Source organism: Petromyzon marinus, chromosome 60 (genome assembly GCF_048934315.1).
Source record: "Petromyzon marinus isolate PM22_M1 ecotype Great Lakes invasive population chromosome 60, UKy_Petmar_22M1.pri1.0, whole genome shotgun sequence".
NCBI lineage: Eukaryota > Metazoa > Chordata > Hyperoartia > Petromyzontiformes > Petromyzontidae > Petromyzon > Petromyzon marinus.
This window is the reverse complement of record NC_133726.1, coordinates 6240947-6266963: the sequence shown is the minus strand read 5'-3', so window position 1 is coordinate 6266963 and position 26017 is coordinate 6240947. Positions and strand designations below refer to the sequence as shown.

The 26017-nt window shown below is 53.3% G+C and overlaps 1 protein-coding gene across 3 annotated transcripts in view; it reads right to left on the bottom strand.

Moving 5' to 3' along the window:
- Positions 1-26017, bottom strand: part of BRWD3 (bromodomain and WD repeat domain containing 3) — a 46529-nt gene that overhangs the window by 11358 nt on the left and 9154 nt on the right. For 2 of the 3 annotated variants that reach the window (XM_032976615.2, XM_032976613.2), the window contains exons 1-26: positions 20522-22438; positions 17898-17998; positions 17730-17770; positions 16800-16898; positions 16438-16480; positions 15594-15704; positions 14760-14894; positions 14204-14332; positions 13270-13480; positions 12218-12355; positions 11406-11568; positions 10459-10552; positions 9526-9678; positions 9010-9089; positions 8370-8565; positions 7563-7679; positions 6490-6597; positions 5608-5732; positions 5376-5458; positions 4580-4691; positions 3824-3885; positions 2862-3017; positions 2197-2317; positions 839-964; positions 612-702; positions 198-251 (exon numbers count right to left, since the gene is read on the bottom strand). In XM_032976615.2, the coding sequence (XP_032832506.2) occupies positions 198-251; positions 612-702; positions 839-964; positions 2197-2317; positions 2862-3017; positions 3824-3885; positions 4580-4691; positions 5376-5458; positions 5608-5732; positions 6490-6597; positions 7563-7679; positions 8370-8565; positions 9010-9089; positions 9526-9678; positions 10459-10552; positions 11406-11568; positions 12218-12355; positions 13270-13480; positions 14204-14332; positions 14760-14894; positions 15594-15704; positions 16438-16480; positions 16800-16898; positions 17730-17770; positions 17898-17993 (2844 nt within the window). In that variant the 5' untranslated portion in view covers positions 17994-17998; positions 20522-22438. Of the gene's footprint in view, positions 1-197; positions 252-611; positions 703-838; positions 965-2196; positions 2318-2861; positions 3018-3823; positions 3886-4579; positions 4692-5375; positions 5459-5607; positions 5733-6489; positions 6598-7562; positions 7680-8369; positions 8566-9009; positions 9090-9525; positions 9679-10458; positions 10553-11405; positions 11569-12217; positions 12356-13269; positions 13481-14203; positions 14333-14759; positions 14895-15593; positions 15705-16437; positions 16481-16799; positions 16899-17729; positions 17771-17897; positions 17999-20521; positions 22439-22484; positions 22590-22956; positions 23179-24721; positions 24883-25304; positions 25404-26017 lie in introns of those variants that run through there. The other variant, XM_076053308.1, reaches the window with a different exon arrangement.

Sequence of the window (26017 nt, the reverse complement as noted above, 5' to 3'; positions counted from 1 at the left end):
AGTGCACTGCGCTTACGAACCCAGCGACCCGTGCTAGATTCCCACGCACGACTAATAATTGCGGCGAAAAATTCTGAACCGGTGCTGGGCCTCCCCAAGGTCGACTCAGCCTAAAATGAGTACTTGGTGTGGTCTGTTAAGGCTACATGGGGGATCTTTGTCTTTATGAGGTGGTGTACGTGGTGAACGTGTTTTACCCGGAGTCTCCCGGTGGACGTGCTGGGCGCTTCCCGATCCTCCTCGTGCTCCTCCTGAAATCACAATCCAGCCACAACAAATCACGGGCAGCACACGCATACGCACGCACGCACCCACGCATACCCCCCCCCCCTCCCGAACTCACGCGAACACACACGCGCCAACCACACGAAGCAGCTGAATAGACAAGCGAGCAGGCAGATCAACGCAAAAGCAAGCCGGTTGAGTGAGTGGGCGAGTAAGCGTGTAGATGGACTAGCGAGCAGTGGGAGGGGGGGGGGGGTGGGACGTCAGAGCGGGACAGCCGGTAGAGCGTGCAAGCGAGCAACAAACAGTTGCGGTCGAGCGAGCAGCTGGCCGGGCGATATCGTCCCAACATCCCACTGTGCCCCACACAGGTGACACGCACACACCTCTTCATCAGGGCTGACCTCCGACTCCTCCTCCGGTTCGTCCTTCTTGCGAGCGTTGTGCAGAGTGAGGATGTCCGTGCAGCTTGAATCCCTGCGAATGAGCAACAGGATGAGCGCGGGGAAGCAAGAGGCGACGCAAGAGACAACGACCTTCAAAATCAAGACACAAATTACGCGGAGGCGGCCGGGCGGCCAGACGGTGGCGGCGTGCTGGAGAGGAGACCCACTTGATGAAGTGCAGCAGCAGGTCGCTGACGTGCTTGGCCGACTTCACGATGGGGCTACCGGGCTCGTTGAAGGCGCGGGCGTTGTGCTCGATGTACCGCACCTCCCACATCAGCGACGACAAACGTCTGCGGGCGGGCGAGCGAGCAAGCGGGTCGCCGGTTAACAAACAGGGCGTCAATACCGATTGCTGTTCCGCAGCCAGGCTTCCACGGTTCGGTTCCAGTTTACCGATAAAAACAATGGCTTGAGCTGGTTTCATTTACGTAGCGCTGCCAATTGCACACGCAGTTCATGCGGTACACAATGAAGTCCATAATACCAAGTCGGTGCAGGATAACGCCATGCACAATAGCCACGTCACACCCACAGTTTAAATTCTAAGATGTTTTTTTTTTTTACGTGGTACACTGCATGCCTGTCCTGTAGTTGCTGAAGGGAGTTACACGAATCAATTGCTAACGATGACTATACCAGCAGAACCCCTCTTAACAACCACCCCTGTCATTGACTAATCGCTTAACGACAGGCCTCCATAGAGCCCAATGTCTTCGTTTCCCGACCATTCCCCTGTTAATGATGGGCTTACGACGAGCACACGACCACTAATTTCGGCCAATCGGCAAGCTGAAAAGTGGTCTGACCAGGCCTCGGCCAATCTGCGACGTCCATTCGCGAGCATTGGGGCATTGTTTACATTCACTTTGAAGTGGAAACAGCTACTCGCTAAACGAGCAAATCACTTAACGACCGGTTTCGTGGAACCAATCCCCTTCGTTAAGAGGGGTTTCTACTGCACAGCGAGCGAGCAAGAGGACAACCAGCAGGGAGACGGAGCAATGAGATCGGTTCGTGTGCGGGAGTGAGATGGACGGTAGCAGCACTGCAGCGTGTGGAATGATGGGGGTGGAAGGCCTTCATCCAGCAATGGACAGACAATGGCTGAGGATGATTAACTAAAATGTCAATACTCCTCCCTTCACAATGCTGTGCACTCCACATCAAAATGTAAGATTTTTTTTCTTCACATCCCATCAGCCTCCTGGGAGTGAATATTTTTCAGCAGTGTTGGTTTAATACAATACATCTCTGTGCCAGTTTCCACATTCCGTGTCTCATCACCAATGCAATTGGCGATCTTGGTTGATGTCACCCAACTCATTAACCTGAAGCAGCTGATGTAATCACGGGGCAACTGAAACCCGGACTCGAACTCAGGCGCTCAGCGGTCCCGGCTGAGCGCTCTGCCCTCTGAGCCACCCCCGATTAGGTGCCGGTTCAACAGCCCCTCAGACCAAGTTGACCGGCCGCCCAAACCCATAACCCCCGCCGCTTGGCTCAAGGTGACATTTGAACGAACCTGTAGAAGCCGTTATCCAGCCTCTTGCGGATGGTGCTGAGGTCGGTGAGGTAGGCGACCACGGTGCAGTAGAGGGGGTACGCCTGCAGGTCCACGGGGGTCGCAAACTGTGCCGTCACGTCTGCACCACGAGATGCAAGAACGGACAAGGTTGACGCCGCGCGCGCGGATGCCGTTAAACCGGCACGACAGCGGCAAACTCTTTGGCAGGGGTTAAAAATGGAACCGGTGCCGCGTTAAGGGGGTGGTGGAGCCCCGGCGGTCCGAGCTCGCTAGCCGGCCACAGCTAACAGCGGTGCGAGTGATATCCGAACCGGACCTGGCAACCCACCCCTCCCCCTCCTTCACCAACGCGCCATGAACACCGTGAAGTTTAGTCAAAACGACCACCACGACAACCTGCGCGGTTGCGGCGAGGCCTTCGTTCAGCACAGGCTTGGCAAAGGGCCGATGGGGGTCACCGTTGCGTCAGGTGGTGGTGTCGGCAGTGGTGTCGGCCACCGTGCTCAATGCGGGGGGCCGTGTCGGGTGTTGCCGTCTGTGCCTACGGTGGATGTCGTGTAAGTGCGAGTGCTGGGGTCAGCGCTGGACGTGATGACGGTACCAACGGTCGGTGTCAATGTCACCCGTGTTGGTGCGCCGTGCGTATTATTGCCGCGGCGTACCCAACGTCATCAGCTGGTCGAGCGCGGCAGTGATGCGGTCGCGCTGCTGCCCGCGGGGCTCCGAGCCCCACTCGCCGTCCTGCGGGCGGTAGAGCAGAGACTCGCGCTCCTCGCTCGTCAGCGGCACGCTGGAGCCCGGCTCGGGGGGCGGTCGCGCTGCGGGGGACACGAAACCGCATTGCAGGCAGCCACAGCAATGGGGGAGAGAGGGGAGGGGGGAGGGCGGGCGAGGTTAGCCACACCAGCGGGCGTGAAGAGCAGCAGATAGACGCATGGAGATTTCGGCATCGAATCGGCGTGGGCCAACTCGTGAACTTCAAGCAACGTCGTCCTGGGGCACCTGATCAGCGAGCCCACCACTGTCCGATCTCCCGCAACACACAGCTTATCAATCGGCGAGCCCCACTACCACACTGCCCGGCTTCCACAACACGCAGATCATCAGCAAGCCCACCGCCACCACCCCGCCAGGCTTCCATCTTCCGCGGAAACAAGGGGCAGCACTTATTCAGTTCCACACGTGGAAGATGTGGACACACAAATGCACAAGTGGAGACTAACACTCCCCTGTTTGCAACTGTGGCGACGATCACAAACGATGGACCATAGACCTTTGCACTGCCCCAAGCATAAATCTCAAAGCAGTGGGTGAGTGGTTGGTGAGCGAGTGAGCAGATGAGACAGTGGGTCGGAGGTTGGGTGGGTGGATCTGCAATTCACCAACACTCCGAGGGATTGAACAGCCATCCAAATAACTTGGAATCTCTAATAATTGCTCTTCATTGGCCATAGAAAATCATCATCACAAATATACAATGCAGAGCTGATGAGGGCCTCCCAATGGTGCCTGTCGTAAGGGGGGGTTTATATGACCATACTTCACCACACTGGTCAGTGCAGGTTGGTGAAATGTTGGAGGGCGGGGGGGCCTCAGAACTACCGGTGGGGGAGGGGATACGTACCATCGTCCGGAATCACCTCCATGTCCCACGGGCTCATGCGCTCTGTCTCCTCGTTGTCCCAACTGGGACAAAACAAACCGCAGACAACGGCGAGTCGAGTTAGACTCTACAGCTGGGGAAGGGGGGCAGACACGCGCACGCGCGCTCCCGTGGTGGAACAGTGAACATGCTTCGACACAAGCCTCTCTCCCATGCCTTAGACTTGGCTCTAGGACCGATTTAGACTGTGATTATGCGTGTAAAACATTACAGCATCACGATTCGAAGCCCTCGTCATCAGACCACTGCTGGTTGAAGGCCTCTAAACCCCACGCTGTGTCAGTCCTGGGGGGGTTGTTTGACCATACCTCACCACAGTGGTCAGTAACAAGTTGATAGGGGGGTCGGGGGTGGTGGCACAGGATAAGTTCAGACATTACTCGCCACTGATGTTAGTCGTGATGGTCCAAATTTAATTTGCCAAATGAGATAATCACACTGCAAATAAGCTCAACCGAGATGACACGGGAACATCGCCTATCCTCTCCTTGAAGCTGCTGGACTAGGTCTGTGACACAGGGCACCTTCCTCCTTCGTGACCTTTTGTCCTTCCACCCCGTACCTCCCGGTTAGCATGGTTGGCTAAGTGCGGTGCGAAAGATGTTCAACATACGTACACGACAGCCCTGCGCCATGATAACGATAGCGTAATACTGTCAACGAAGGGGTCACGGCTCTACTCTCATCTGGGTGAACCCTCCCCCCCCCCTCACCCACCACACGGCGTAGCACTGGAAGGGGCTGTCCGGGTACTGCGCCTGGAAGGGTTCTTGCCGCAGCACCGTGCCATACCACCACGCTTCGTCGATCACCGCGCGGAACCGGTCCCCTGCGGTCGCACACGCACGCACCACGTGCTCGGTGATCACACAGTGGCGAGATGTTATCTCCCTCGCCTGGTACGCAGGATGTCGTGGGTTCAAAACCCAGACCCTGGCGATGCTTGTTGTATATTTAGAGTCCAAGTGTTTTCTCTCCCAGTGGTGGTCACGTGGATTTTTCTACGGTTTTGCAGCTATAAATTACGGCGTGCGATGATGATATCAGCCACTTGGATGATGTGCTATAATCATGTGTGGCCAGGTCACCTCAGAAAGAGCTCATCGCTCTGAGCTTCACCTGGTAAAATAGTTTAGTTTAATAATGAAATAGATAACCTAGCGAAGGCCCAGGATCAGAAATCATGAGAATAATAATTATATTCATAAAGGGCCTTTCATCAAGTATCTTAAGAGCGCTGTATAAAAAGTAGCACTCGGCATAAAAACAACCGATCTTAGCCGTGGCCAGAAATCGTTCTCGGATCGCCAGGTTTCATAGAGCGTCTACACTAACCGTGGCGCCACCACGCCACTCACACGGGCGCGAGCGAGCGTGCAGACACGAGCGTGAGCAAGCGTGTAAACGCGAGCGTCGGCAGACTGGACTTCATGCAACACCGTTCAAACTGAACCGTTCCGGGGAGGGGGAACGTCGCAACTATTGTTTCTCGATAAGCGTGGCCCTCGCTTACCAACTTGCCAGTTGCGAGCACGCGCCTCGTCGTACGTCTGCCTCAGCACCAGGAAGTCGATGACGTCTGGCATGTCGTGGTACCTGTGGGCGGACAGCACGATCGGGAGGTGGGGGGAAATCTTTCAGCTCGCGAACTCGGACCTCATCGCGGCTTCATCGTTAAGATGCTTGCCCGGAGCGCGTATTTCGCCAACTCCCCCCGCATCGCCCCCGGCCGGCCCAGAGCTCACTTGATGGCGAACGCTCCGCCTGTCAGCTTCCCCGTGTCGGCGTCCAGGAAGGCAAGCTTCAGGCAGCACAGCGTCGGAGGCCCAACCTCGTACTTGATGCCGACGATCTTCACCAACTCCTGCTCCTGCGAGGAACAAACATGGGGGGGCAAGGGGGGACACTCATCCTCTTGTACGCACGAGGCGGCTTGAAGATGTTTTTGTTTGTTAATAGTCCCACCACTTTCTCCACCGTACAGCCAAGCCAAGCCAGGGGAGGGTGGGGGGGGGCAGTGCCAGGCCAGCCTCGCATGGCGTGGCTCAGAGGAGCCAGCGTTGATTTTCCAACGCGGAAGCAGAGCGGTGCCGCCGCGTTCAAAGAAAACGTAACGACCAGCGATAATGCACGACGTAAATTATTTTCCCCAATGGGCCCCCCCCCCCGAGCAAGATTCAGATGTCTTGCGTATCACGAGTTTGGTCCTGTCTCAGAAAAACAGCCAGTGGAAAACTACCCATACCGTGAGGGCCCACCGGTGCGGTGGCGTGGCTTGGGTGTGATGCTTTACAGAGCATTAAGAATGGCACATGAATGCAATGGTGGGGATGAAGTGAATAAAATATACGAGAGGAGGTAATGGGCGAATCTGTGATGCGTGAATTACATAAAAATAAAATTCATTACAATAAATGCTGTTGAATGGACTGAATGAATGGGGAATGAGTGGTAGGCACATTATGAGAATATGAAGAGAGAATAGTAACGGTGATTACGAGGGGGCGAGATTAAGGGATCGTGGGGCGAACTCGGGAAAATAAGTTACTTGAGGGAGGAGCGGAAACTAGTGAGCGAAAGATGACCACTTAATCATATAATGTGGGAGCAGGGCCAGGCAGACGAACCCGCAGCTGGATCTTGTGCCAGGGCTGCTTGCGGGGGTTGATGCGCTGCACTTTGTTGCGCTTGGCGGCCTCCACGTACGCCTCGTGGCCCTGTCGGAAGTACATCACCTGCCGGAAAAAAGGGCGGTAAGGTGGAGTTAGGGCAGACGCGAGGCACAGACGATGAGACGGTGGAGGAGGCCGACAGGAACGCACACGCAGATGCAATCAGAGACAAGATCCTGGGCTATTCACGTTCAAATTGGATGTGAACTTATTTGACTATTTAAACACATTTTTTTTACCAGGTAAAACCGGGTGGATGAGACGGGCCATATTGTGTCACGAGCGATGAGCCCGAAACCGTCAAGATACTGGGATCAGGACCAGGATTTGGATCCAGGTTTCAGCCACCCGTCACTAAACAAACCTGCTTCGCGGCTGTCGTGAGTCACTGGTCTCAGCCCGATCACAATTGACTTGCATAGTCACCACTGGCTTACATCCGCACACCACTGCCTCGTGTTCTGCGCACCCGACTTGTGTCAGCAAATTCCCTGCACGATTTCTGTTCGTGGTTGTAAATTAAGAATTTTTATATGTATATGAACTTAAAATGATTATTATTATTACAAACAGCCCCAACAGGCTCATAGATTTAATCTGAAAGAAGAGTCCAACTGATTTACGGCCAACTAGTTGAGTCAACTCCGATTATCCGTGGGAGGATGTTCAAGCATGCGGATTCAACTGAGCTTGCAATAAAAAGAATCGCATTTTTATTTACACAGGCCCTGGTATGATTATCAGATGCTCCTCACTCATCAGCGGGGTCAGAGATATCTGCGTCAATGTGACCGCAACCACGTCGACAAGTAAATAGATGACTTTAAAAAGACAATAGCCAATAAATTATTATAAGATTTTATATGCGAATATATCACCCAATTTGCATTTGTTTCAAATTATCCGGACCAACTCTCCCCCATTTACTCCGGATAATCGTTGACAATAATAACGACGACGATCATCATCATCATAAGTATCATGATAATGACAAAAACGACGATGATGTGACTGCGCCCCCCTCTCACCTCGTCGCCCATCTGCGGCACGAAGGGGCAGCGCTGGGGCACCGTGTGCGTGACCCACACAGACGGCAGCCACTCCTCGGCCGGACGGCCCTGTCCCAGCAGCTGGGCGGCCACTCGCTGAAAAACATTCCGCACACACACACACAAAGACCCCCCTGATAGCTTCAACAGACTGTTGGGGTCAAGTGCTGTTCAGTGAGAACCTATGAAGGCCGGCAAGTTACACGACGGGGGTGTGGGTGGCCAGCACCACGCCCGACCGCCATTGTTTTCCCAGTGCCGATGTTTACACACTGGCACCAGCTACTCATTTCAGGCCGAGTCAACCTAGAAGAGGTGCAGGATCGGTTCAGATGATCGTAATTGATGCATTGGCCACGAGCGAGAATCGAACCTTGGGGTCGCCGGGTTCGTAACGGCAGCACGCTAACCGTTACACTACCGCTCCCACTACATCTACACAAGCACACACACACGTACGTACACAAGCATGCACAGAGTACACACGTGCCAGTACGCTAAACACATATCGAATGCCGTTTCGGCGAGCCCCGAAGGCGACACGCGACCGCAGCACAGATAATAAAATGTCTGTTTTCCAAATTTTACAATAATTTCTTTAGAACTGCTTTTTGTGTTTAGTTTGTTGTCCTTCCCCCACACCTCCGATTTAGCACGACTGGCTACATACGGTGCGAAAGAAGTTCAACGTACATACATACAAACCGCATGGGGCTTATCGTGCCAAACCAAGGCGGCTATCACATTGAGCACCATCTCTGATGGGCTCCCCCCCCCGCCCCCCACCTTCTGTCGGCGCGTCCTGGTTTTTCGGCGGGGCCGCTCCCCCCCCGGGGGGCTCTCATCGGGGGCCCCCGCCCTCTCCCCGTCGGAGCTGCTGCCCCGGCCCCTTTGCGCGGCGCGACGGCGCACGGCGCGCTTCGGCGGCTGCAGGTTCACGCCGGCCTGCGCCGTCCAGTCCGAGTACTCGCTGGACGACTCGCTGGGCAGCAACGGAGACAGCACCGAGCATCGCCGTCGTCATCACTAAGCCACATCATCGCTACCGACACCGTCGCCGCTACAGAGGACGCGCTGGGCGAGGAGACGACAGCATCATCATCACCACCGCTCGCATCGTCACTGCCACCATCAGTCAGCCGCCGTCACCATCACAGCACCATCCACTGTCAATACCACCATCACTGCCACGACCACGAACCGCCTTCACCATTACCGCCATCATTGCTGGCATCACTATTATCACTGTTGCCATCATTACCACCGTCAGTCACAGCATATGTCATCATCACCATTAGTATTTCCACCACCGAAGTCATCACGACTGCCATTATCAACATCCCCACCACGAATGTCATCATCATCATCGCTGCACGGTTCCCTGCCGCCACCCGTGTGACACGACTGCCGAGCGCCGTCCGCTCACCTTGTCGTGCTGCTCTCGCTCTGCCACTCGTCGCCATCGTCCGACGACGATGCCCCACTGGGGCCGCCCGTGCGGTTCTCCTGCACACAGGAACATAAGTGAACACGCACACGCATGAACACACAAGACAAACGTCCCCCAGAAAAGCCCCTAACAGACTCTTGTCGCAGTACCTATTAATTAAGGCCGCCACACACACAAGGGGGTGGGGGAGGGGTGTGTGGAGGCCAGTGACATGCCTTGCCACCACTTCTCTCTCCAATGCTTGCCTTTTTACACACGGCACCAAGTTACTCATTTAAGGCCGATTTTATCTCGAGGAGGCCCAGGGCCTCGTTCAGATATTAGTCACCAAGGTTGGCTTGTGAGCGACAATGGGAGTCTGTGCGAGTCTATGGGTCTGAATTGACGGGAAGTCTGAGAGTCAGTGGTATCTACACGAGTCTACGGGTGACTGCGTGAGTCCGTGGCCGGAGCGAGCGAGCGAGCGCATGCGGGGGGGGGCCTGCAACGTACGTCCGACGAGGTGTCGTAGGCGGCGCGGCGCAGCGGGGCCGGCCGGCCGGGCTCCTCGAGCGTGGAGCGCGTGCGGTAGCCGTGGAGGCCGCCGTGCGACGCCTGCTTCCTCCGCTGCTTCAGGCCCTTGGCGGCCACGTTGGGAGAGTCGGACTGTGGCGGCGGGAAGCGAGATCGTAGGTACAGAGACGAGAGACAAAAATCCCCCCCCCCCTCCCAACATTGCCTTTAACCGACTGTCGGGGCAAGGACTTTTGGCAAGCATCCACGACGGAATCGTGTGGCCAGAACCATGCCTGGGGCTGCCTTTGTTTCCCCAGCGCAGGATGTTTGAATCACTGCAACATGTACCCATGAAGAATGCACTGTACATCTACGTTGGGGGTGATGCGAGACATTTGTATCAGTACAGTGTGGGTGCACGTGTACACAAAGACAAATACCCTGCAATTAGCCTTAAAATACTGGTTCGGATAAGTGCTGTTAGCGAGGAGCATCTATCAAAACCGGCACGGCACACGAGGGGACGAGTGGCCAACATCACGCCCAGTGTTGATGTTTACACACCACATCAGGTACTCCATTTAAGGAAAAGCAATCCTTGAGCAGGCCCAGGACTGGTTAAAATTATCGCCAATTATTATTGGTAATGAACGGGACTCGGGTCGCCGGGTTCGTAACCTATTACACCAACCACTACACAGGATCATAAGAATCAGAATCAAATCAGAATATGTATTTATACTAGAAAAATCCATGAGTCAAAGGTTTTTTTTTTTTTCAGACTTCCATCGTAGGTAGACGCGGCGCACGAAAGAATGCCGTCACAATTTCCGCTGGACGGGGGGAGTGGCATGCCGACAGAACGGCGGGGCACGGAACAAAACCCTGCACCGGAATCTCCGGCCGCCATGGTGGACGTCGTTCTCTCACCCTGTGTGCGGCGGAGACCGGCTTCCTCCTCTTCTCCCGCTCGTAGATGTCGGATTCCTCGACGCCTTTGGCGTGGCGGTAGCCCTCCTGGGTGCTGCTCGCGGGCACGCGAACGCACACACGCAGGCACACAATGACAAAGATCCCGCCCGCCCCGCCGCTATAGCCATCACCAGACTGTTGGGGCAAGCAGCTATGAAGGCAGGAACGGCACACGATGGGGGTGGGTGGCCAGCACCACGCCCTCCCACCTTTGTCTCCCCAGTGACGACATTTACACACCGCACCAGGTACTCATGAGGCCGAGTCGGCCTAGGGGAGGCCCAAGGCTGCTTCAGACAATCACCACTGGTGTTGGTGTGTTGCTGGCCGTGAGCGGGAATCACTAGCACTCTCCACGCACGCACGCACGCGCACACTTCTCATGTCATCAACAGCCGGAGAGTGGTGGTGGCAACACGCGGACACACCGACCCTCGCTGCACCATCACCAGCGGTGGAGCGAGCGCCCCCGGGACTACTCAAGTCCGACTCCGTTGCTAACAATATTGAGGAATTAGCCATTGGCCGCGCCTCTACAGTCGGTTTTGGCCACCTTGGTTTCGGACCGTTATTTAATCGTGTGTGGATATATACGTACACAGAACACGCCCGATCTCAACAGATCTCGGAAGCCAAACGAGAGCTGAGCGCTTAGACAGAGACAGGTGGCTATCATGCACCGCAGGTACGCGGCTAGATGGTAGGCAGCAGAGGGTAGCGAGACAAAATCCACATTGGTACTGCACGTTCCGTGCTCCGGTGGAAATACTACCCAGAACCACCGTGAATAACAAAACGGCGTCGCACGGCCATGCTGTGATTGAGTGGCCTGCCTCTCTGCGCATGCGTGTGTGTGTGTTACGACTGATGGGCGGGGAATGGTGCAAGGGGGAGCGCGTAACCACCTGCTGAGCCCCGGCGCCACCTCGGGCACCACGAGGCGGTTGTTCCAGGCCAGCAGGTCCCCCGAGGCGGTATTGAAGCGGCTCTGCGCCACGTTCTGCCGCACGCCCTCCACCTGCCCGCTCCGCCGACGAGGGCCCGGGCTCCTCCGCGGCGTCTCGCTCTCTGGCCCCACGACACGACGCGCCGAGCGTTTCAGCGTCCCGTTAGTTTCGTCGCAGGTCTTCAACGAGTCCGCGCTTTGCAGAGTTAACGCTGCAGACGATCACCCTCTCACCCGTAAACGAGACCAATTACTCCAATCCCTCCACTGGCTCCAAATCAAATCCCTCGATTGAAATTTTAAAAGTGTTCAGCATCTTCAGTATTCTCTATGGACTCGTCTCATCGCTGCCTACCTATCCCTTCAGTGGGCGCGACAGTGGCAAGATGTCAACTACCTCGCCTGGTGTACAGGAGGTCGTGAGTTCGATCCCGACCCTGCCGCCTGTTGTATATTTGGTGTTTGCAAGACTCTCCCCGTGGTCGCGTGGATATTTCTCCGGGGTCCTTCGGTTTTCCCTCCACATACATTTCCTCACGATAAGCCACTTTGTTAAGCTATCATTTGTGGCCAGATCATGTCTGAAAGAGAGCTATAGAGCTCAGTGGGCCTTACCTGGTAAAATCAAAATAGTTTAGTTGAGTTTCCTTCTTACTACTCCCCCTCCACGCTCTCCTACCTCTCCCCCCACCCCTCACTCTACTCTCCCCCCCTCCCACCCCCCACCTCCACGCACTCTCCCGCCTCTCCCCTCCCGCTCGCTCGTCGTACCGGAAGACGGCGGAGGATGCACCGTCAGCGGCACCGGTGACAACTCAGAGGAGGGCTCGTCCTGCCCCGTGGCTCCCGCACGCTCGTCCTGCTCGCGCTGGAGACGCAGGATCATGTTGTCCAGGATGCTTCCCTCAACTTGTGACGTCAATCGTTTGCCGCAGGATGGTTGGGGTGGGGTGGGGGGGGAAGAGGGCCCACACACACACACATGGACAGTGTTAACGTTAATTTCTTTCTATAGACGGTGTTAACGACATTCGAGAGCAAGATGTCATCATCGTGGCCACATGCATGCACAAAGACGATCCTTATAGCCTTAACAGACTGTTGTGGACAAGTGCTGTTAGCGAACACCTGTGAAGGCTGGCACGGCGCACGAGGGAGTGGGCGAGCCGCACCACCCCCGGCCGCCTTTGTTTCCCTAGTGGCAATGTTTACACATCGCACCAAGTACTCATTTGAGGCCGAGTTGAGCTAGCAGAGGCCCTGGACCGGTTCAGACAACAGTCAGGAAGGAAGCGGGAATCCAACCCAGGTCGCCGGGTTCGTAGCTCAGCGTGCGCCAACCACTACGTTCCCGCTCCCCACACTACGTTACACTCGCAAACACAAATACACGAACACGAACGCCACTGACACCATCGAACAAAAGGTCACCGCATCGCACAATTCCAGATGCGCTTTTGCGGCCGCCAGGAAACTAGGAAGCCACTGGAGCGATGCACTTTTAAATCATCCAGATTGAAAACTCACTTCTTTAGAACCGCTTTATGCATTTACTTTGTTGTCCTTCCCCCGCTCCGCACCTCCGCCTAGCACGGTTGGCTACGTACGGTGCAAAAAAAGAGGTTCAACATCGTCGCCTAATGAGGCTCGCTGTAGCTACTGGCGAAACGTCACGCTACTCGAGTTGTAAATGCGTAACTAATTGCCACGTTTTGTTTACGTGACAAACCATACTAATTGGCTGTGTCGGGTGGTGGCAGGGTTCAACGACTTATTTATATTCATGCGATCTAACCCCGTGAAACCTCTATGTACGCACGTACCCATCTGTGGGATGAGCTGGTGGAGGCTGCAGCCCTGGCGCCCCGGCACCAGGCGCTGGTAGCGTGGCGGGTGGGGGTTGCCATCGACGTCCACCAGGAAGGGCGGCGGCATGAGGTGCGGAGCCTGTTGCGTCTGCTCGTCCAGTACGAAGTTGTTGGCGTCGCGCAGCAGCGGCCGGTAATCCGTGTGGAAAAACATCTGGTCCGGGATCTGAGTCCAAGGAAAACGAGGAGGGTTTTTTTGAGTGGCGGGCTCGGCGCGAAGATCTTCCATGCCACATCACCGACAACAAAATAAACTATTTTTGATTTTAACAGGCAAGGCCCACTGAGCTATGTAGCTCTTTTTACAGAAGTGACCTGGCCCACAAATGATCACTCAACAAAGTGGCTCATCATCGTGTGGAAATTTATTGCAGCCAAATACTCCCAATGCCAGTTGATTTTTAATTGAGGAAAAAACCGTAGGAACCGGAGAAAAATCCACACGACTATGGGGAGAACATGCAAACTAAAACAATATATACAGGCACCAGGGTAGGGGTCGAACCCACAACCGTGGCACCTAAGACCAACCCCGAATATCCCTGCGGAACTACACACGATGCACACGTGAATGCCGAGTGGAGGAAGTTGTCCAAAAGGCAAAATCGTTAACGCAAACACCACGAGGTTAACAATTGCCATCGCTAAACATTCGGATCTCGGACAAAACGGAAGACAAATCAGCGGAGCGAAGTTGCAACGAGAAGGGATAGCCGTGAACTTTCCCGCGCCTGGAGAACACGGTTTAAGCACTAGCGGCCGAAAATCCGGAGTCAAACAAAGCATTCTCAGCAGTACCGGCTCGACACGATGGATCAGCACCACATCAGAACCACCCCCCCCCACCCCCGCCCCACCAAAGCCAAATTACCGACAGCGACGACGTTACCTTGTCGTACTTGCTGCTCGAGCCAAAGCCGAAGATGAGGAGGTGCCCATGCGAGTCGGTGCACGCAAAGTGCTGCCCGTCCGGCGAGAACTTGCAGTCGAAGACGGCGCCATGGCCCTGACCCTCGATCTGTCTCAATCAGCACACGCGCCACCACCACCACCAGCAGCAGCAGCAAACACGCACGTTCCTCGCTTGTAATAATTGCACACCAGCTCGCAAAAACAAAAACGTTTACTCTTACAAACCGATTGTTTTAATGATTCCCAACTGCCGTCGCCATCTTGCGTACACTGTCGCCTTGGGCAATCTTCTCCGATGCCTCTTCTTCAAAAACCAGTCACGTTCCATCCCAAAGGTGATTAGACTTTTTTTTTACGTAATTATAATTGTAAGTGCAATTAACCTTTTTATTTAGCCTTATATTAGCATTGCACCGTTATTCGTTTCCTCGGAAACTCTCCGATTTCAAGGTTAGCGGACAGATGTCATCGCGACCACAATCGCGCAACGGGAAACCTGGCCCTGGTGTTGGCAGGCGACGGCGGGCACGCACCATGTTGAAGTACGTGCGGATCTTGGCGCCGCGCGAAAGGTCCCACATGATGACGTTGCCGTCGTGGCCGGCCGACAGCAGGATGCGCGGATCCACGGGGTGCGACTCCAGCACGAACACCTCGTCCTCGTGGCCCTGGGGGGCACGGAGCACGCGTGAGAAAGCGCGGGGGGGCGCATGCAGGCACGCGGCAAATTGGACGCACGCGCAAAAACAACAACCGCCATCCGCCGCTACCCAGTAAACATTGCGCCAACCTGAGGCCAATGGTTCTCAAACCACATGCCAACATTGACCCAACCCTGCAACATTTACCAGGCAAGTGGTGGTGATGTCTCACGGCACCACTTGTGCCAAAGCAAGCAAGCAAGCAACGCTACTTGGGAGGCCGACAGGTGAAGTGTGAAAAGTTCACTGTTGGGCAGGTCAGATGACAGACCCAGGTGCCGTGCGTTAACGGACTGAGATGACCGACTGCCAGTGGTGCTCCCCACTGTGCACTAAGGCACGAAAAAGACAAGATCCGCCCCCCCCCCCATAGCCATTTAGAGAGAGACTATTGGGGCAAGTGCAAGCCAGAGCAGAGCCCCGGCACTGCGGAGATGAATTATACAACACACCACGCCCGGCCGCCATTGTCTCCCTAGTGCCGATGTTTACACGCCACACCAGGTATTAATTTGAGGCCGAGTCAACCTGGGAAGGGGCCCAAGACCTGTTCAAGTATTCACTGAGGGGGAATCGAACTCTGAATTGCCGGGTTTCGTGGCGCAGTGCACGCTAACCGCTGCACCAGCGCTCGCACCACCACCACCACCCTCGCACGGCCCTCACCGTGAGCACATGCAGCAGCTGTCCAGTGTAGGAGCTCCACACTTTGAGCGCGAGGGTATTGACGGCCGTGATGACGGTGCTGTCGTGCCGATCCCACGCCACCATGGTCACCTGTTGTTTCAGAGATGCCACACCCCCCCACCGCCTCCGTTTCACCTCGCGCATGTACGAACGTATATATATTTTTATACTTTTAAAAACACGTCAACAATCGACTTCTTTGATAAATCGTTAATGGACTTCAGGTCAGGCGACATGAAAGAGAAATCGGTAAAGGCGTGTGTGACTGGTAGTTTCTGGAATGATTGAAGGAGGAAGATTCCAAGTTTGTGATAAGACTAATAATGACAAACAAGTCTGGATGAGGATAATGAGACGCAACTCTGGGATCACAAGACTGGATTAGACATTAAAGACACGAGGAAGAAGGCAAGAGTGAGGGGAAGTCCAATCAGGTATGTATGTTGAATTTATTTCGCATCGTACGAAGCCAACCGTGCCAATCAGAAGTGTGAGGAAGGGCAAGTGGCTAGGGGTAAGTGTCAGGATTAAAAGCTAGCTAGTGCTGCCTATCTCAAGCACGTCGAAAAGAAGTCCACTCAGGTGGCGAGGGGGAACGTGTTGTAAGAAGAGAGGAAACCATGTCGGAAGACGAAAGGTGATGAACATAGAAGCACCAGGGCGTGGAGACCGGGAGGCCGAGAGAGAGGTTGTCTGGAGCCATGAGAACCCAGGAACAGGAGGAATGGGTGGAAAATGAGGAGCAGGTGGGCAAAGCCCAGAAAGAGGGAAGTCCATCTAGGATTGTGTGAACAAAAGCCGTCGTGCACCGTGCAGTGCCGACCTTCAGCTTGAACACCTTGTCTTCCACGGGCGGGTTGTTGTTTCTGCAGCCATGAAAACCAAACAGTGGGAGGGGGGGGGGAGGGTTTAAAAAAACGAGGCCCACTTCACGTACACAGTCACTCACGACGGCCGCGCCGAGACAAACCCGACACATTCAGCTCGGGGGAAAAAGCTGCGCGAAGAAAACAAATCGCCGCGATGCTTTTCTTTCTGTGCCACGCAATTGGCGACCCGAGTTCAAATCCCGGTCACGGCTAACTAACATCTGAAAACTCACCGATCCGCATTGACCACCGATGGTTAGCCATGGCTGGGAATCAAACTTGGGTTAGGTAGGTTCATAGTGCAGAAGTATATTACCCAGGAAGCTTGGAAGACATATCAAGCAGGAGACTCTTCCACTCCTGCCGCCGGTATTGCCAGATCCGTGCCGTGCCGTCCCGGCTGCCACTCACAAACCTGCCACAACAGCCACACACAGAGCCCCCGGTATAGCCTTCAACAGAATGTTGGGGTAAGTGCTGTTAGTAAGTACCTATCAAGGACAGAACGGTACACGAGGGGGTGGGTGGCCAGCACCACATCCGACAGCCTTTGTCTCCCCAGTGCAAAGGTTTATACATTGTACCAGGTACTCATTTGAGGTAGACTCCACCAAGCCGAGGCCCATAGCCGGTTCGCAGTGCGCTAACCGCGACACTACCGCTCGCTACAGCCAAAAATTACAAAGATCCCCTATAAAGCCTTAAAAGACTGTTGGGGCAAGTGCTGTTAGCGAGGACCTATGAAGGCCGGCAAGGCACATGATGGGGTGGGTGGCCAACACCACACCCGACCACCTTTGTTTCCTTAGTGGTGATGTTTACACATCGCACCAGGTACTCATTTGAGGCCGAGTCGACCTAGGGGAGGCCCAGAACCGGTTCAAATAACAGTCACTGATGTTAGCCACGAGCGGTAATCGAATCCTGGTCATCAGGTACGTAGCGCAGCACGCTAACCGATACACTACCGCCATTCCGTCAATTACTTTGAAAAACATTTTGCAAACAGTCATTTAATGAATAACGGCTATATATTTAGGACTCGCTTTAATTAGAGTTAATAACTACGTAACCATTTTTGTCCAGAAATTCAATATTTACGAATAACGAGCAATGGGTAAATCACGATACGATATTTTGCAGAACGGACGATACGATGACCGCGGATGCCGTATCACAGCAGAGCGCAGTGGCAATGCCGGGCGGGGGCTGATGAACGTGCCATGGAGGGTGGTCCCTCTCTTACCGGTCTCCGTTGTTCGAGAACTGAATACTGTCCACCTTGTCCTGGAACGAAAAAGCAAGACATGTCAGAATACGCCGACCCAAGTGCGCGGGACCGTTTACACCGCGGCAGCTCCGTTCGCCACCAAACAAAAAAAAATGCACGATGGTCCGGCGTAGGCGCCGTTACCGTGTGCGCTTCCAGCTCAGCGATCTTGTCCGGGGACCGGTCCCCCAGGTAGTAGACACGGATCACATGGTCTGTGCTGCCCGTGGCCAAGAACATCCCACCTGGGGGAATACAACACCGGGGAAGTGGGGGGGGGGCACACAGAAATGGGTCAGTGTTACTCAGCTACAATTAAACAATAGATACTTATGTGTAGATGCTGAACAATGTTATGGATGTGTAGAGTGGGAGGCAATACTAGGGTTGTGTAGAGGCGGAGCAATGCAAGGAATGTGGAGTGGCTGGATAAAGCTAGGCATGTCTAGTGGTGGGGCAAAGCTAGGGGTGTGTAGTGGTGGGTGGGGCAAAGCTAGGGGTGAGTAGTTGGTGGGGCAAAGCTAGGGGTGAGTAGTTGGTGGGGCAAAGCTAGGGGTGAGTAGTGGTGGGGCAAAGCTAGGGGTGAGTAGTTGGTGGGGCAAAGCTAGGGGTGTGTAGTGGTGGGGCAAAGCTAGGGGTGTGTAGTGGTGGGGCAAAGCTAGGGGTGAGTAGTTGGTGGGGCAAAGCTAGGGGTGTGTAGTGGTGGAGCAAAGCTAGGGGTGTGTAGTGGTGGGGCAAAGCTAGGGGTGTGTAGTTGGTGGGGCAAAGCTAGGGGTGTGTAGTGGTGGAGCAAAGCTAGGGGTGTGTAGTTGGTGGGGCAAAGCTAGGGGTGTGTAGTGGTGGGGCAAAGCTAGGGGTGTCTAGTGGTGGGGCAAAGCTAGGGGTGTGTAGTTGGTGGGGCAAAGCTAGGGGTGTGTAGTTGGTGGAGCAAAGCTAGGGGTGAGTAGTGGTGCGGCAAAGCTAGGGGTGTGTAGTGGTGGGGCAAAGCTAGGGGTGTGTAGTGGTGGGGCAAAGCTAGGGGTGTGTAGTTGGTGGGGCAAAGCTAGGGGTGTGTAGTGGTGGAGCAAAGCTAGGGGTGTGTAGTTGGTGGGGCAAAGCTAGGGGTGTGTAGTGGTGGGGCAAAGCTAGGGGTGTCTAGTGGTGGGGCAAAGCTAGGGGTGTGTAGTTGGTGGGGCAAAGCTAGGGGTGTGTAGTTGGTGGAGCAAAGCTAGGGGTGAGTAGTGGTGCGGCAAAGCTAGGGGTGTGTAGTGGTGGGGCAAAGCTAGGGGTGTGTAGTGGTGGGGCAAAGCTAGGGGTGTGTAGTTGGTGGGGCAAAGCTAGGGGTGTGTAGTGGTGGAGCAAAGCTAGGGGTGTGTAGTTGGTGGGGCAAAGCTAGGGGTGTGTAGTGGTGGGGCAAAGCTAGGGGTGTCTAGTGGTGGGGCAAAGCTAGGGGTGTGTAGTTGGTGGGGCAAAGCTAGGGGTGTGTAGTTGGTGGAGCAAAGCTAGGGGTGAGTAGTGGTGCGGCAAAGCTAGGGGTGTGTAGTGGTGGGGCAAAGCTAGGGGTGTGTAGTTGGTGGGGCAAAGCTAGGGGTGAGCAGTTGGTGGGGCAAAGCTAGGGGTGTGTAGTGGTGGGGCAAAGCTAGGGGTGTCTAGTGGTGGGGCAAAGCTAGGGGTGTGTAGTGGTGGAGCAAAGCTAGGGGTGAGTAGTGGTGGGGCAAAGCTAGGGGTGTGTAGTGGTGGAGCAAAGCTAGGGGTGAGTAGTGGTGGGGCAAAGCTAGGGGTGTGTAGTGGTGGAGCAAAGATAGGGGTGTGTAGTGGTGGGGCAAAGCTAGGGGTGTGTAGTGGTGGGGCAAAGCTAGGGGTGTGTAGTGGTGGGGCAAAGCTAGGGGTGTGTAGTGGTGGGGCAAAGCTAGGGGTGTGTAGTGGTGGAGCAAAGCTAGGGGTGAGTAGTGGTGGGGCAAAGCTAGGGGTGTGTAGTTGGTGGGGCAAAGCTAGGGGTGTGTAGTGGTGGGGCAAAGCTAGGGGTGAGTAGTGGTGGAGCAAAGCTAGGGGTGTGTAGTGGTGGAGCAAAGCTAGGGGTGAGTAGTTGGTGGGGCAAAGCTAGGCATGTCTAGTAGTGGGGCAAAGCTAGGGGTGAGTAGTTGGTGGGGCAAAGCTAGGGGTGAGCAGTTGGTGGGGCAAAGCTAGGCATGTCTAGTAGTGGGGCAAAGCTAGGGGTGAGTAGTTGGTGGGGCAAAGCTAGGGGTGAGCAGTTGGTGGGGCAAAGCTAGAAGTGAGTAGTTGGTGGGACAAAGTTAAGGATGTGTAGTGGTGGAGCAAAGCTAGGGGTGTGTAGTGGTGGGGCAAAGCTAGGGGTGAGTAGTTGGTGGGGCAAAGCTAGGGGTGTGTATTGGTGGGGCAAAGCTAGGGCTGTGTAGTGGTGGGGCAAAGCTAGGGGTGTGTAGTTGGTGGGGCAAAGCTAGGGGTGAGTAGTTGGTGGAGCAAAGCTAGGGGTGTGTAGTTGGTGGGGCAAAGCTAGGGGTGAGCAGTTGGTGGGGCAAAGCTAGGGGTGTGTAGTTGGTGGGGCAAAGCTAGGGGTGCGTAGTGGTGGGGCAAAGCTAGGGGTGTGTAGTGGTGGGGCAAAGCTAGGGGTGTGTAGTTGGTGGGGCAAAGTTAAGGATGTGTAGTTGGTGGGGCAAAGTTAAGGATGTGAGGTGGTGGGGCAAAGCTAGGGGTGTGTAGTTGGTGGGGCAAAGTTAAGGATGCGTAGTGGTGGGGCAAAGCTAGGGATGTGTAGAGGCTGAGCGTACCAGCGCTGAATGAAGAACAGAAGATCTGCACGCCGGGTCGAGTCCTCTCCGTGAACTTCACGGGTCGCTCGCTGCAGGACAAGTCGAGGCACGTTACAAACCGCCGTCTCACCCAAAGCGATGACGCTCATCAGTCGCGTGCTGCTGGATTCTTACATGAAGTATGAGATATATATACCTCCGTTTTCCAAAACTGGACAAGTTGACAAGTGATATAAGACTGCAACTGGTGCGAGCCCTAACACATTTTTTTGTAAAAAAATTACTAAAAAAAAGGCAAGTGATATAAAACGTAAATTCTTGTAAACACGTGATATTATAACAGCAGATACGATAGGAAACAAATAGTACTGGGATATACAGAGCCAACATTATATTTTTTTTATTCAACAGGATCTCACACATCAACAGTAATTATCGTGCAACCTCTGGGGAGGGGGGGTTTATTGGGTGCATGCCAAGGTAGCAAGGCAGATTCGCCAATCGTATCACGATTCATATTCGTCTGGTCCCGTTTTTTTTCGGAATAATTCGTACCATTTGCAAGATCTGGCTGCCGCCTGATGCCGGTTGTAATTACTGGCGAAACATCGTACTCAGATGGTAAATGTTGTGAATTTGCTCTCCAACACCAGTGTGCTGTACTAGGAACGAATTGGCATGTTCTGTTTACATGACAAACCTTACTAATTGGCTGTGTCGGATGGTGGCGGGTTCAACGATATTTACAGCTACGAGATCTAACCCAAAAAACCTGTACAGTGAAACCTTGGATTGCGAGTAACTTGGTCTGCGAGTGTTTTGCAAACCGAGCAAAAATTTTAAATTATAATTTGATAAACGAGCGATGTCTTGCAATACGAGCAGTACGTGTACAGTAAACGCTTTGTCTGCCGAGCATCACGTGATCACAACTGAGCCAATGGCTCTTCTCTCTCGCTGCGGGATTGTGGGTAATCATCTCCCATGCTCGGTCTCAGTCGGCGTGCCTCACTCGTATAGTCAACATCCGTGCGAGCGTATACTGTTTACTATAGTGTTGTGACCACGTGTATACTGTTTACTACAGTATAGTGTTGTGACCACGTGTGTGTGCGTAAAGCATTTTTTTATTGTGTCCAAGTGTAGTGACTGTTCTTTAGTAACTGTACTGCAAGTGAAAGTCGTCCTACACAATAACCCTCCTCCTCTCCCTCATCTCCCTCACACCAGCCAAGATTAAATGTAATTAATAAATTTGATTACTTTATATTAAATTTAAATAATAAAAATATAAAAATATATTTTGTATTAATCATTTTTATATGAATACGGTATTTTTGGGTTGTGGAACGAATCATCTGCGTTTCCATTATTTCTTATGGGGAAATTCGCTTTGATATACGAGTGCTTTGGATTACGAGCACATTTCCGGAACGAATTATGCTCGCAATCCAAGGTTACACTGTATTATGGATGATATTGGTTAGGTGTTAAACTGACCATTTGTCCAGTTTGTTTCCGCTCAACGCGCCTGCATGGAACACTTCCACAAAATTCGCACAAATCAGGGCTGAGGAACCGCTCCTTTACCGAGGGGGCTCAGACACTCCTGTCAAGAGGCCTCTTGCAGTGTCTAGGCCGACTAACAGTCTAGGCGTACACACAAAAAGATAGTCCGTAAAGGGCTTAACCTTTTAAAATGTACCGGCTAGGTTTTGGTCAACAAGTGCAGTACATTTGCCCGGTTTTCTACAGGGCTACTAGAACATCTGAGAAAAAAATTATTTATACCTCATCGAATTTCTCCTCCAGTATAAGTATTCTGATTATGAAAAAAAATATTCTGAAGTCCCGAAAAGCAATGCAACTTTAACCAAACATTTCATTTATATCGGACTAATTTAATGAGAGTTATAGTGACCCCCTCCAAACCCCCCCCCCCCCTCTTTACAAGTGAGCCCTACACACGCACGCAGGGGACTTGCCAGAATTTGAGGGATGCAGCGTCCCACTGCCAGAAGCAGACAATGCCGTCGGCACCACTCGAGGCCAGCCAGCGCACGGAGCCCCGGCACTGCGGAGAGAACTACACAAACCAAGATAAAGATCACCCCTGTAGCCTACATACCCCGTTGGGTCAAGTGCTGCCACCGAGTAGCACCTATAAAGGCCGGCACGGCACATGAAGGGGTGGGCTGCCAGCACCCACACACCCCTGGGTCTCGATGTCTGCACACCACACCGGGTACTCATTTAAGGCCGAGTCGACCTCGGGGTGGCCCAGGACCAGTTGGATAATCGTCACTGGTGTTGGCTGTGAGAGGAAATCGAACTCGGGTCGCCGGGTTTGTCACGCAGCGTTTATCGCTCTGCCACCACCATTACCTCCCCCACCCCCCCCTTCCCCCAACAGAACCGTACAAGCGCGCACACAAGCACCCACGAAGACCAACCTGCAGGGAAGTGATGGAGGCCGTGTGGCCCTGCAGCACGGCCATGGGGGCACAGGTGCGCAGACACCAGACGCGCACCACGTGGTCGCAGGTGCCGGCCGCCAGCAGCGAGTTCTCGTAGTTCACGGCCATGTCCGAGATCTCGGCCGCGTGGCCGCGCAGCGTGGCGAGAAGCCGCCCGTCCTCGGCTGACCACACCTTCACCAGGCAATCGTCGGAGCCCTGCAAGCAGGCAGCATTGTGCACCGGCGATTATTCACATTGCCAACACACAACAGGGGGGGGGGGGGCATATCCATGTCAAATGACATCAAGGGATTTGTAACATTCACTGCGAAGCAGAGACCACGTATTCTACGGCTGATACACCCTCAGTATTTACTATTTAAAAAAAAAAATTTACCCGGGAAGACCCACTGAAGAATTGTAGCTTTTTCAGAAGCGACCTGGCCATCACAAATGATAGCTCAACGATGTGGCTAATCAGTGTGGAAATGTATTGCAGCAAAATTAAACGCATGTTTCTAAATGTGGGAGGGAAAAACCAGAGGACCCGGAAAAAAATCCACATGACCACGGGGAGAAAATGCAAACTCCAAATATACAGGCGTCAGGGTCGGGATCGAACCAACGACCTACTGTATACTAGGCGAGGTAGTAAATGGGGTGAATTCGCTACCGCTGGGTCGTTTCACTGTAAACGTTATTTTACTTAATTCAGTTCATATCCTCCGAAAGTTAAACACATTGCGTTGGCTTGAAACAAACTTTGCTGGGAAAAGGTTTCAAAACGGAATGTTGTCTCATCGCATAAGGAGAGACATCAGAACTGGAATATATGATTCATAGAAAGAAATAATTAAAATTTAAAACAAATTAAGAAACATCGTGCATATGCACGGTTTATGCAATTCTTTCCAATATTTGTTTTGTTTTTAGAAGCATTTAATTATCAGTACAAAAACCATTGCATAGCTTTGAGGTGAAAGCACGTTTATATATATTGTAGTCCTTTTCGCTCCGATTTGTCTCTCAAAGTTATATTGGCTCACCGTTATGAGCATTATTGTGACCCCATGTTGCAGACGAACTGGATAGCCTTACTAATCCTCGACTGGACGAAAGCCTCTGTAACCAATGGGGCTGTTTGACCCTGAAATACTTCAGAATGATCAGTGTGGATTGCGCTCAAGTGTTGGTGGGGGAATAAGGGCCTCCCCAACCATCACCTTTGAAGGGCTGGCTCATGTTTGAATTGTCAATGATGTTAGTCATTCATAAGGCTACTTAAGTTTTCCATTCACATTGGGTAAAGGCAGTGGGAGAGACGCACAGATGCCCAGACACACAGACAGGCGCTTGCCACAAATTAACCACAACACCTTGCTAATTTTGTCGAAGGAGCATAAACCATCACGCATACTCCGGTCATCCTCGCAGCAGTGGCTTTTGGCTAGTCATCAAGACTGTCACCGCATCACGCATTTTCAGATGTGATTCTGTGGCCGTCTGGAATGCTCTTCCTTCCGATATTTGGAAGCCACTGGGAGCTATGCACTTTTAAATCTAGATTGAAACACTAATTTCTTTAGAACTTCTTTGTGTTTAGTTTCTTGTCCTTCCTCCACACCTCCAATTAGCACTGTTGGCGACGTACGAAATTCAACTTATGTACATACACATGGATAGAGAAAATTAATGAAAGATTTCAACCCACGTTAGAAAGCGTTTATAGCAGTGGCGGGGACCGAGGGTCGGCGCATACCGTGAATATGCGCTGGCCGGTGCGGTCGAACGCGAGGCAGTAGACGGAGGAGAGGTGCCCCAGGATACGGCGGTGCATGCGCGCGTGCTGATACAACGTGATGGGCACGGCATGTCCATGCCGTATGCAGCCCGTGCGCTCGCGCGCAGACAGCAAGCTCACTGCACCGCCACACGGCACAAACACACGAGCTCACTGCACCGCCGTTGCACCACAATGCACGAAGCTCCCTGCACCATCGCACCACAACGCACGAAGTCACTGCACCGTTGCACCATGAATAATTTCATGCCCATCAACTCACCACACAAAAGTATACGGGATTCAAACAACTATGGAAATCCATACCTTAGACAGGGAAACCCAACAGGCTCTTTGAGCTGTCATGTTTACAGCAATTGCAGCATAATAGAAATCATTAGCAGCAATGTTGCAGGTACGTTTGGCCAATGAACTCCACCTCGACCCATTCCCACCAGTTCTGCCGAAGAGCAATTTGAAAGTTTTACGAATTGTAGTTTACATCAACACAACGTTGAAATCTCGAGCACCGAAACCGTAGCCGCAAGCTGCACTCTCTCACCAAGGTGGGGCGGATTACCCACGCTGCTCTGGGGCTGAGGGGGGCGGCCGCGGTGCAGGGCGGCCAACGCCGATCCACGCCACACCACCCGGCCAAGGTCTGCGTCAAGAGAGGGTCACCAACAACAACGGACGCCAGCGTCAACACAAGCCACACATATTCGAGCTGTAACTACCCACGCTTCAACTTCTGTACTTCACGTTATTTATTTTGCTTTGGTTATTTTGGCGACCTGGGTCGCTCTTGCAAGTAAGACTCCTATATTCACCTGGTTAAACAAAATCAACTTGAAAATTAAAAGTCTCGCACCATTTCAATAAACCCCGATGAATTGATAATTGCTTGAATTAAAGGATGAAATAAATAGCACCCGTGCGTCGCATATCATTTGCATGAATGCCACACCCAGGAGGCTAATAAAGTACAGCCCCTTTGTCAATCCACTGCTGGATGAAGGTTCTCTCCACTCCCTCTCCATTGGAAGAGACAGACAGACAGTCACTATGGGAGCTATGTGGGGGCACCAAGGAGTAGATCCGAGAGGCCTAAGAGCTTGTTTCGAAATAACCCCAGGACATTGGAGGAATGTGGAGCGTAAATCGAGATAATGGCCCGGGAATACAAATGAGTGGTGTAAGAGGGGGAAGCAGGAAAGCAGACCCCATATGAGTCAGAATAATGCCATGGAGAGGAACGACGCACTATCTGTAACA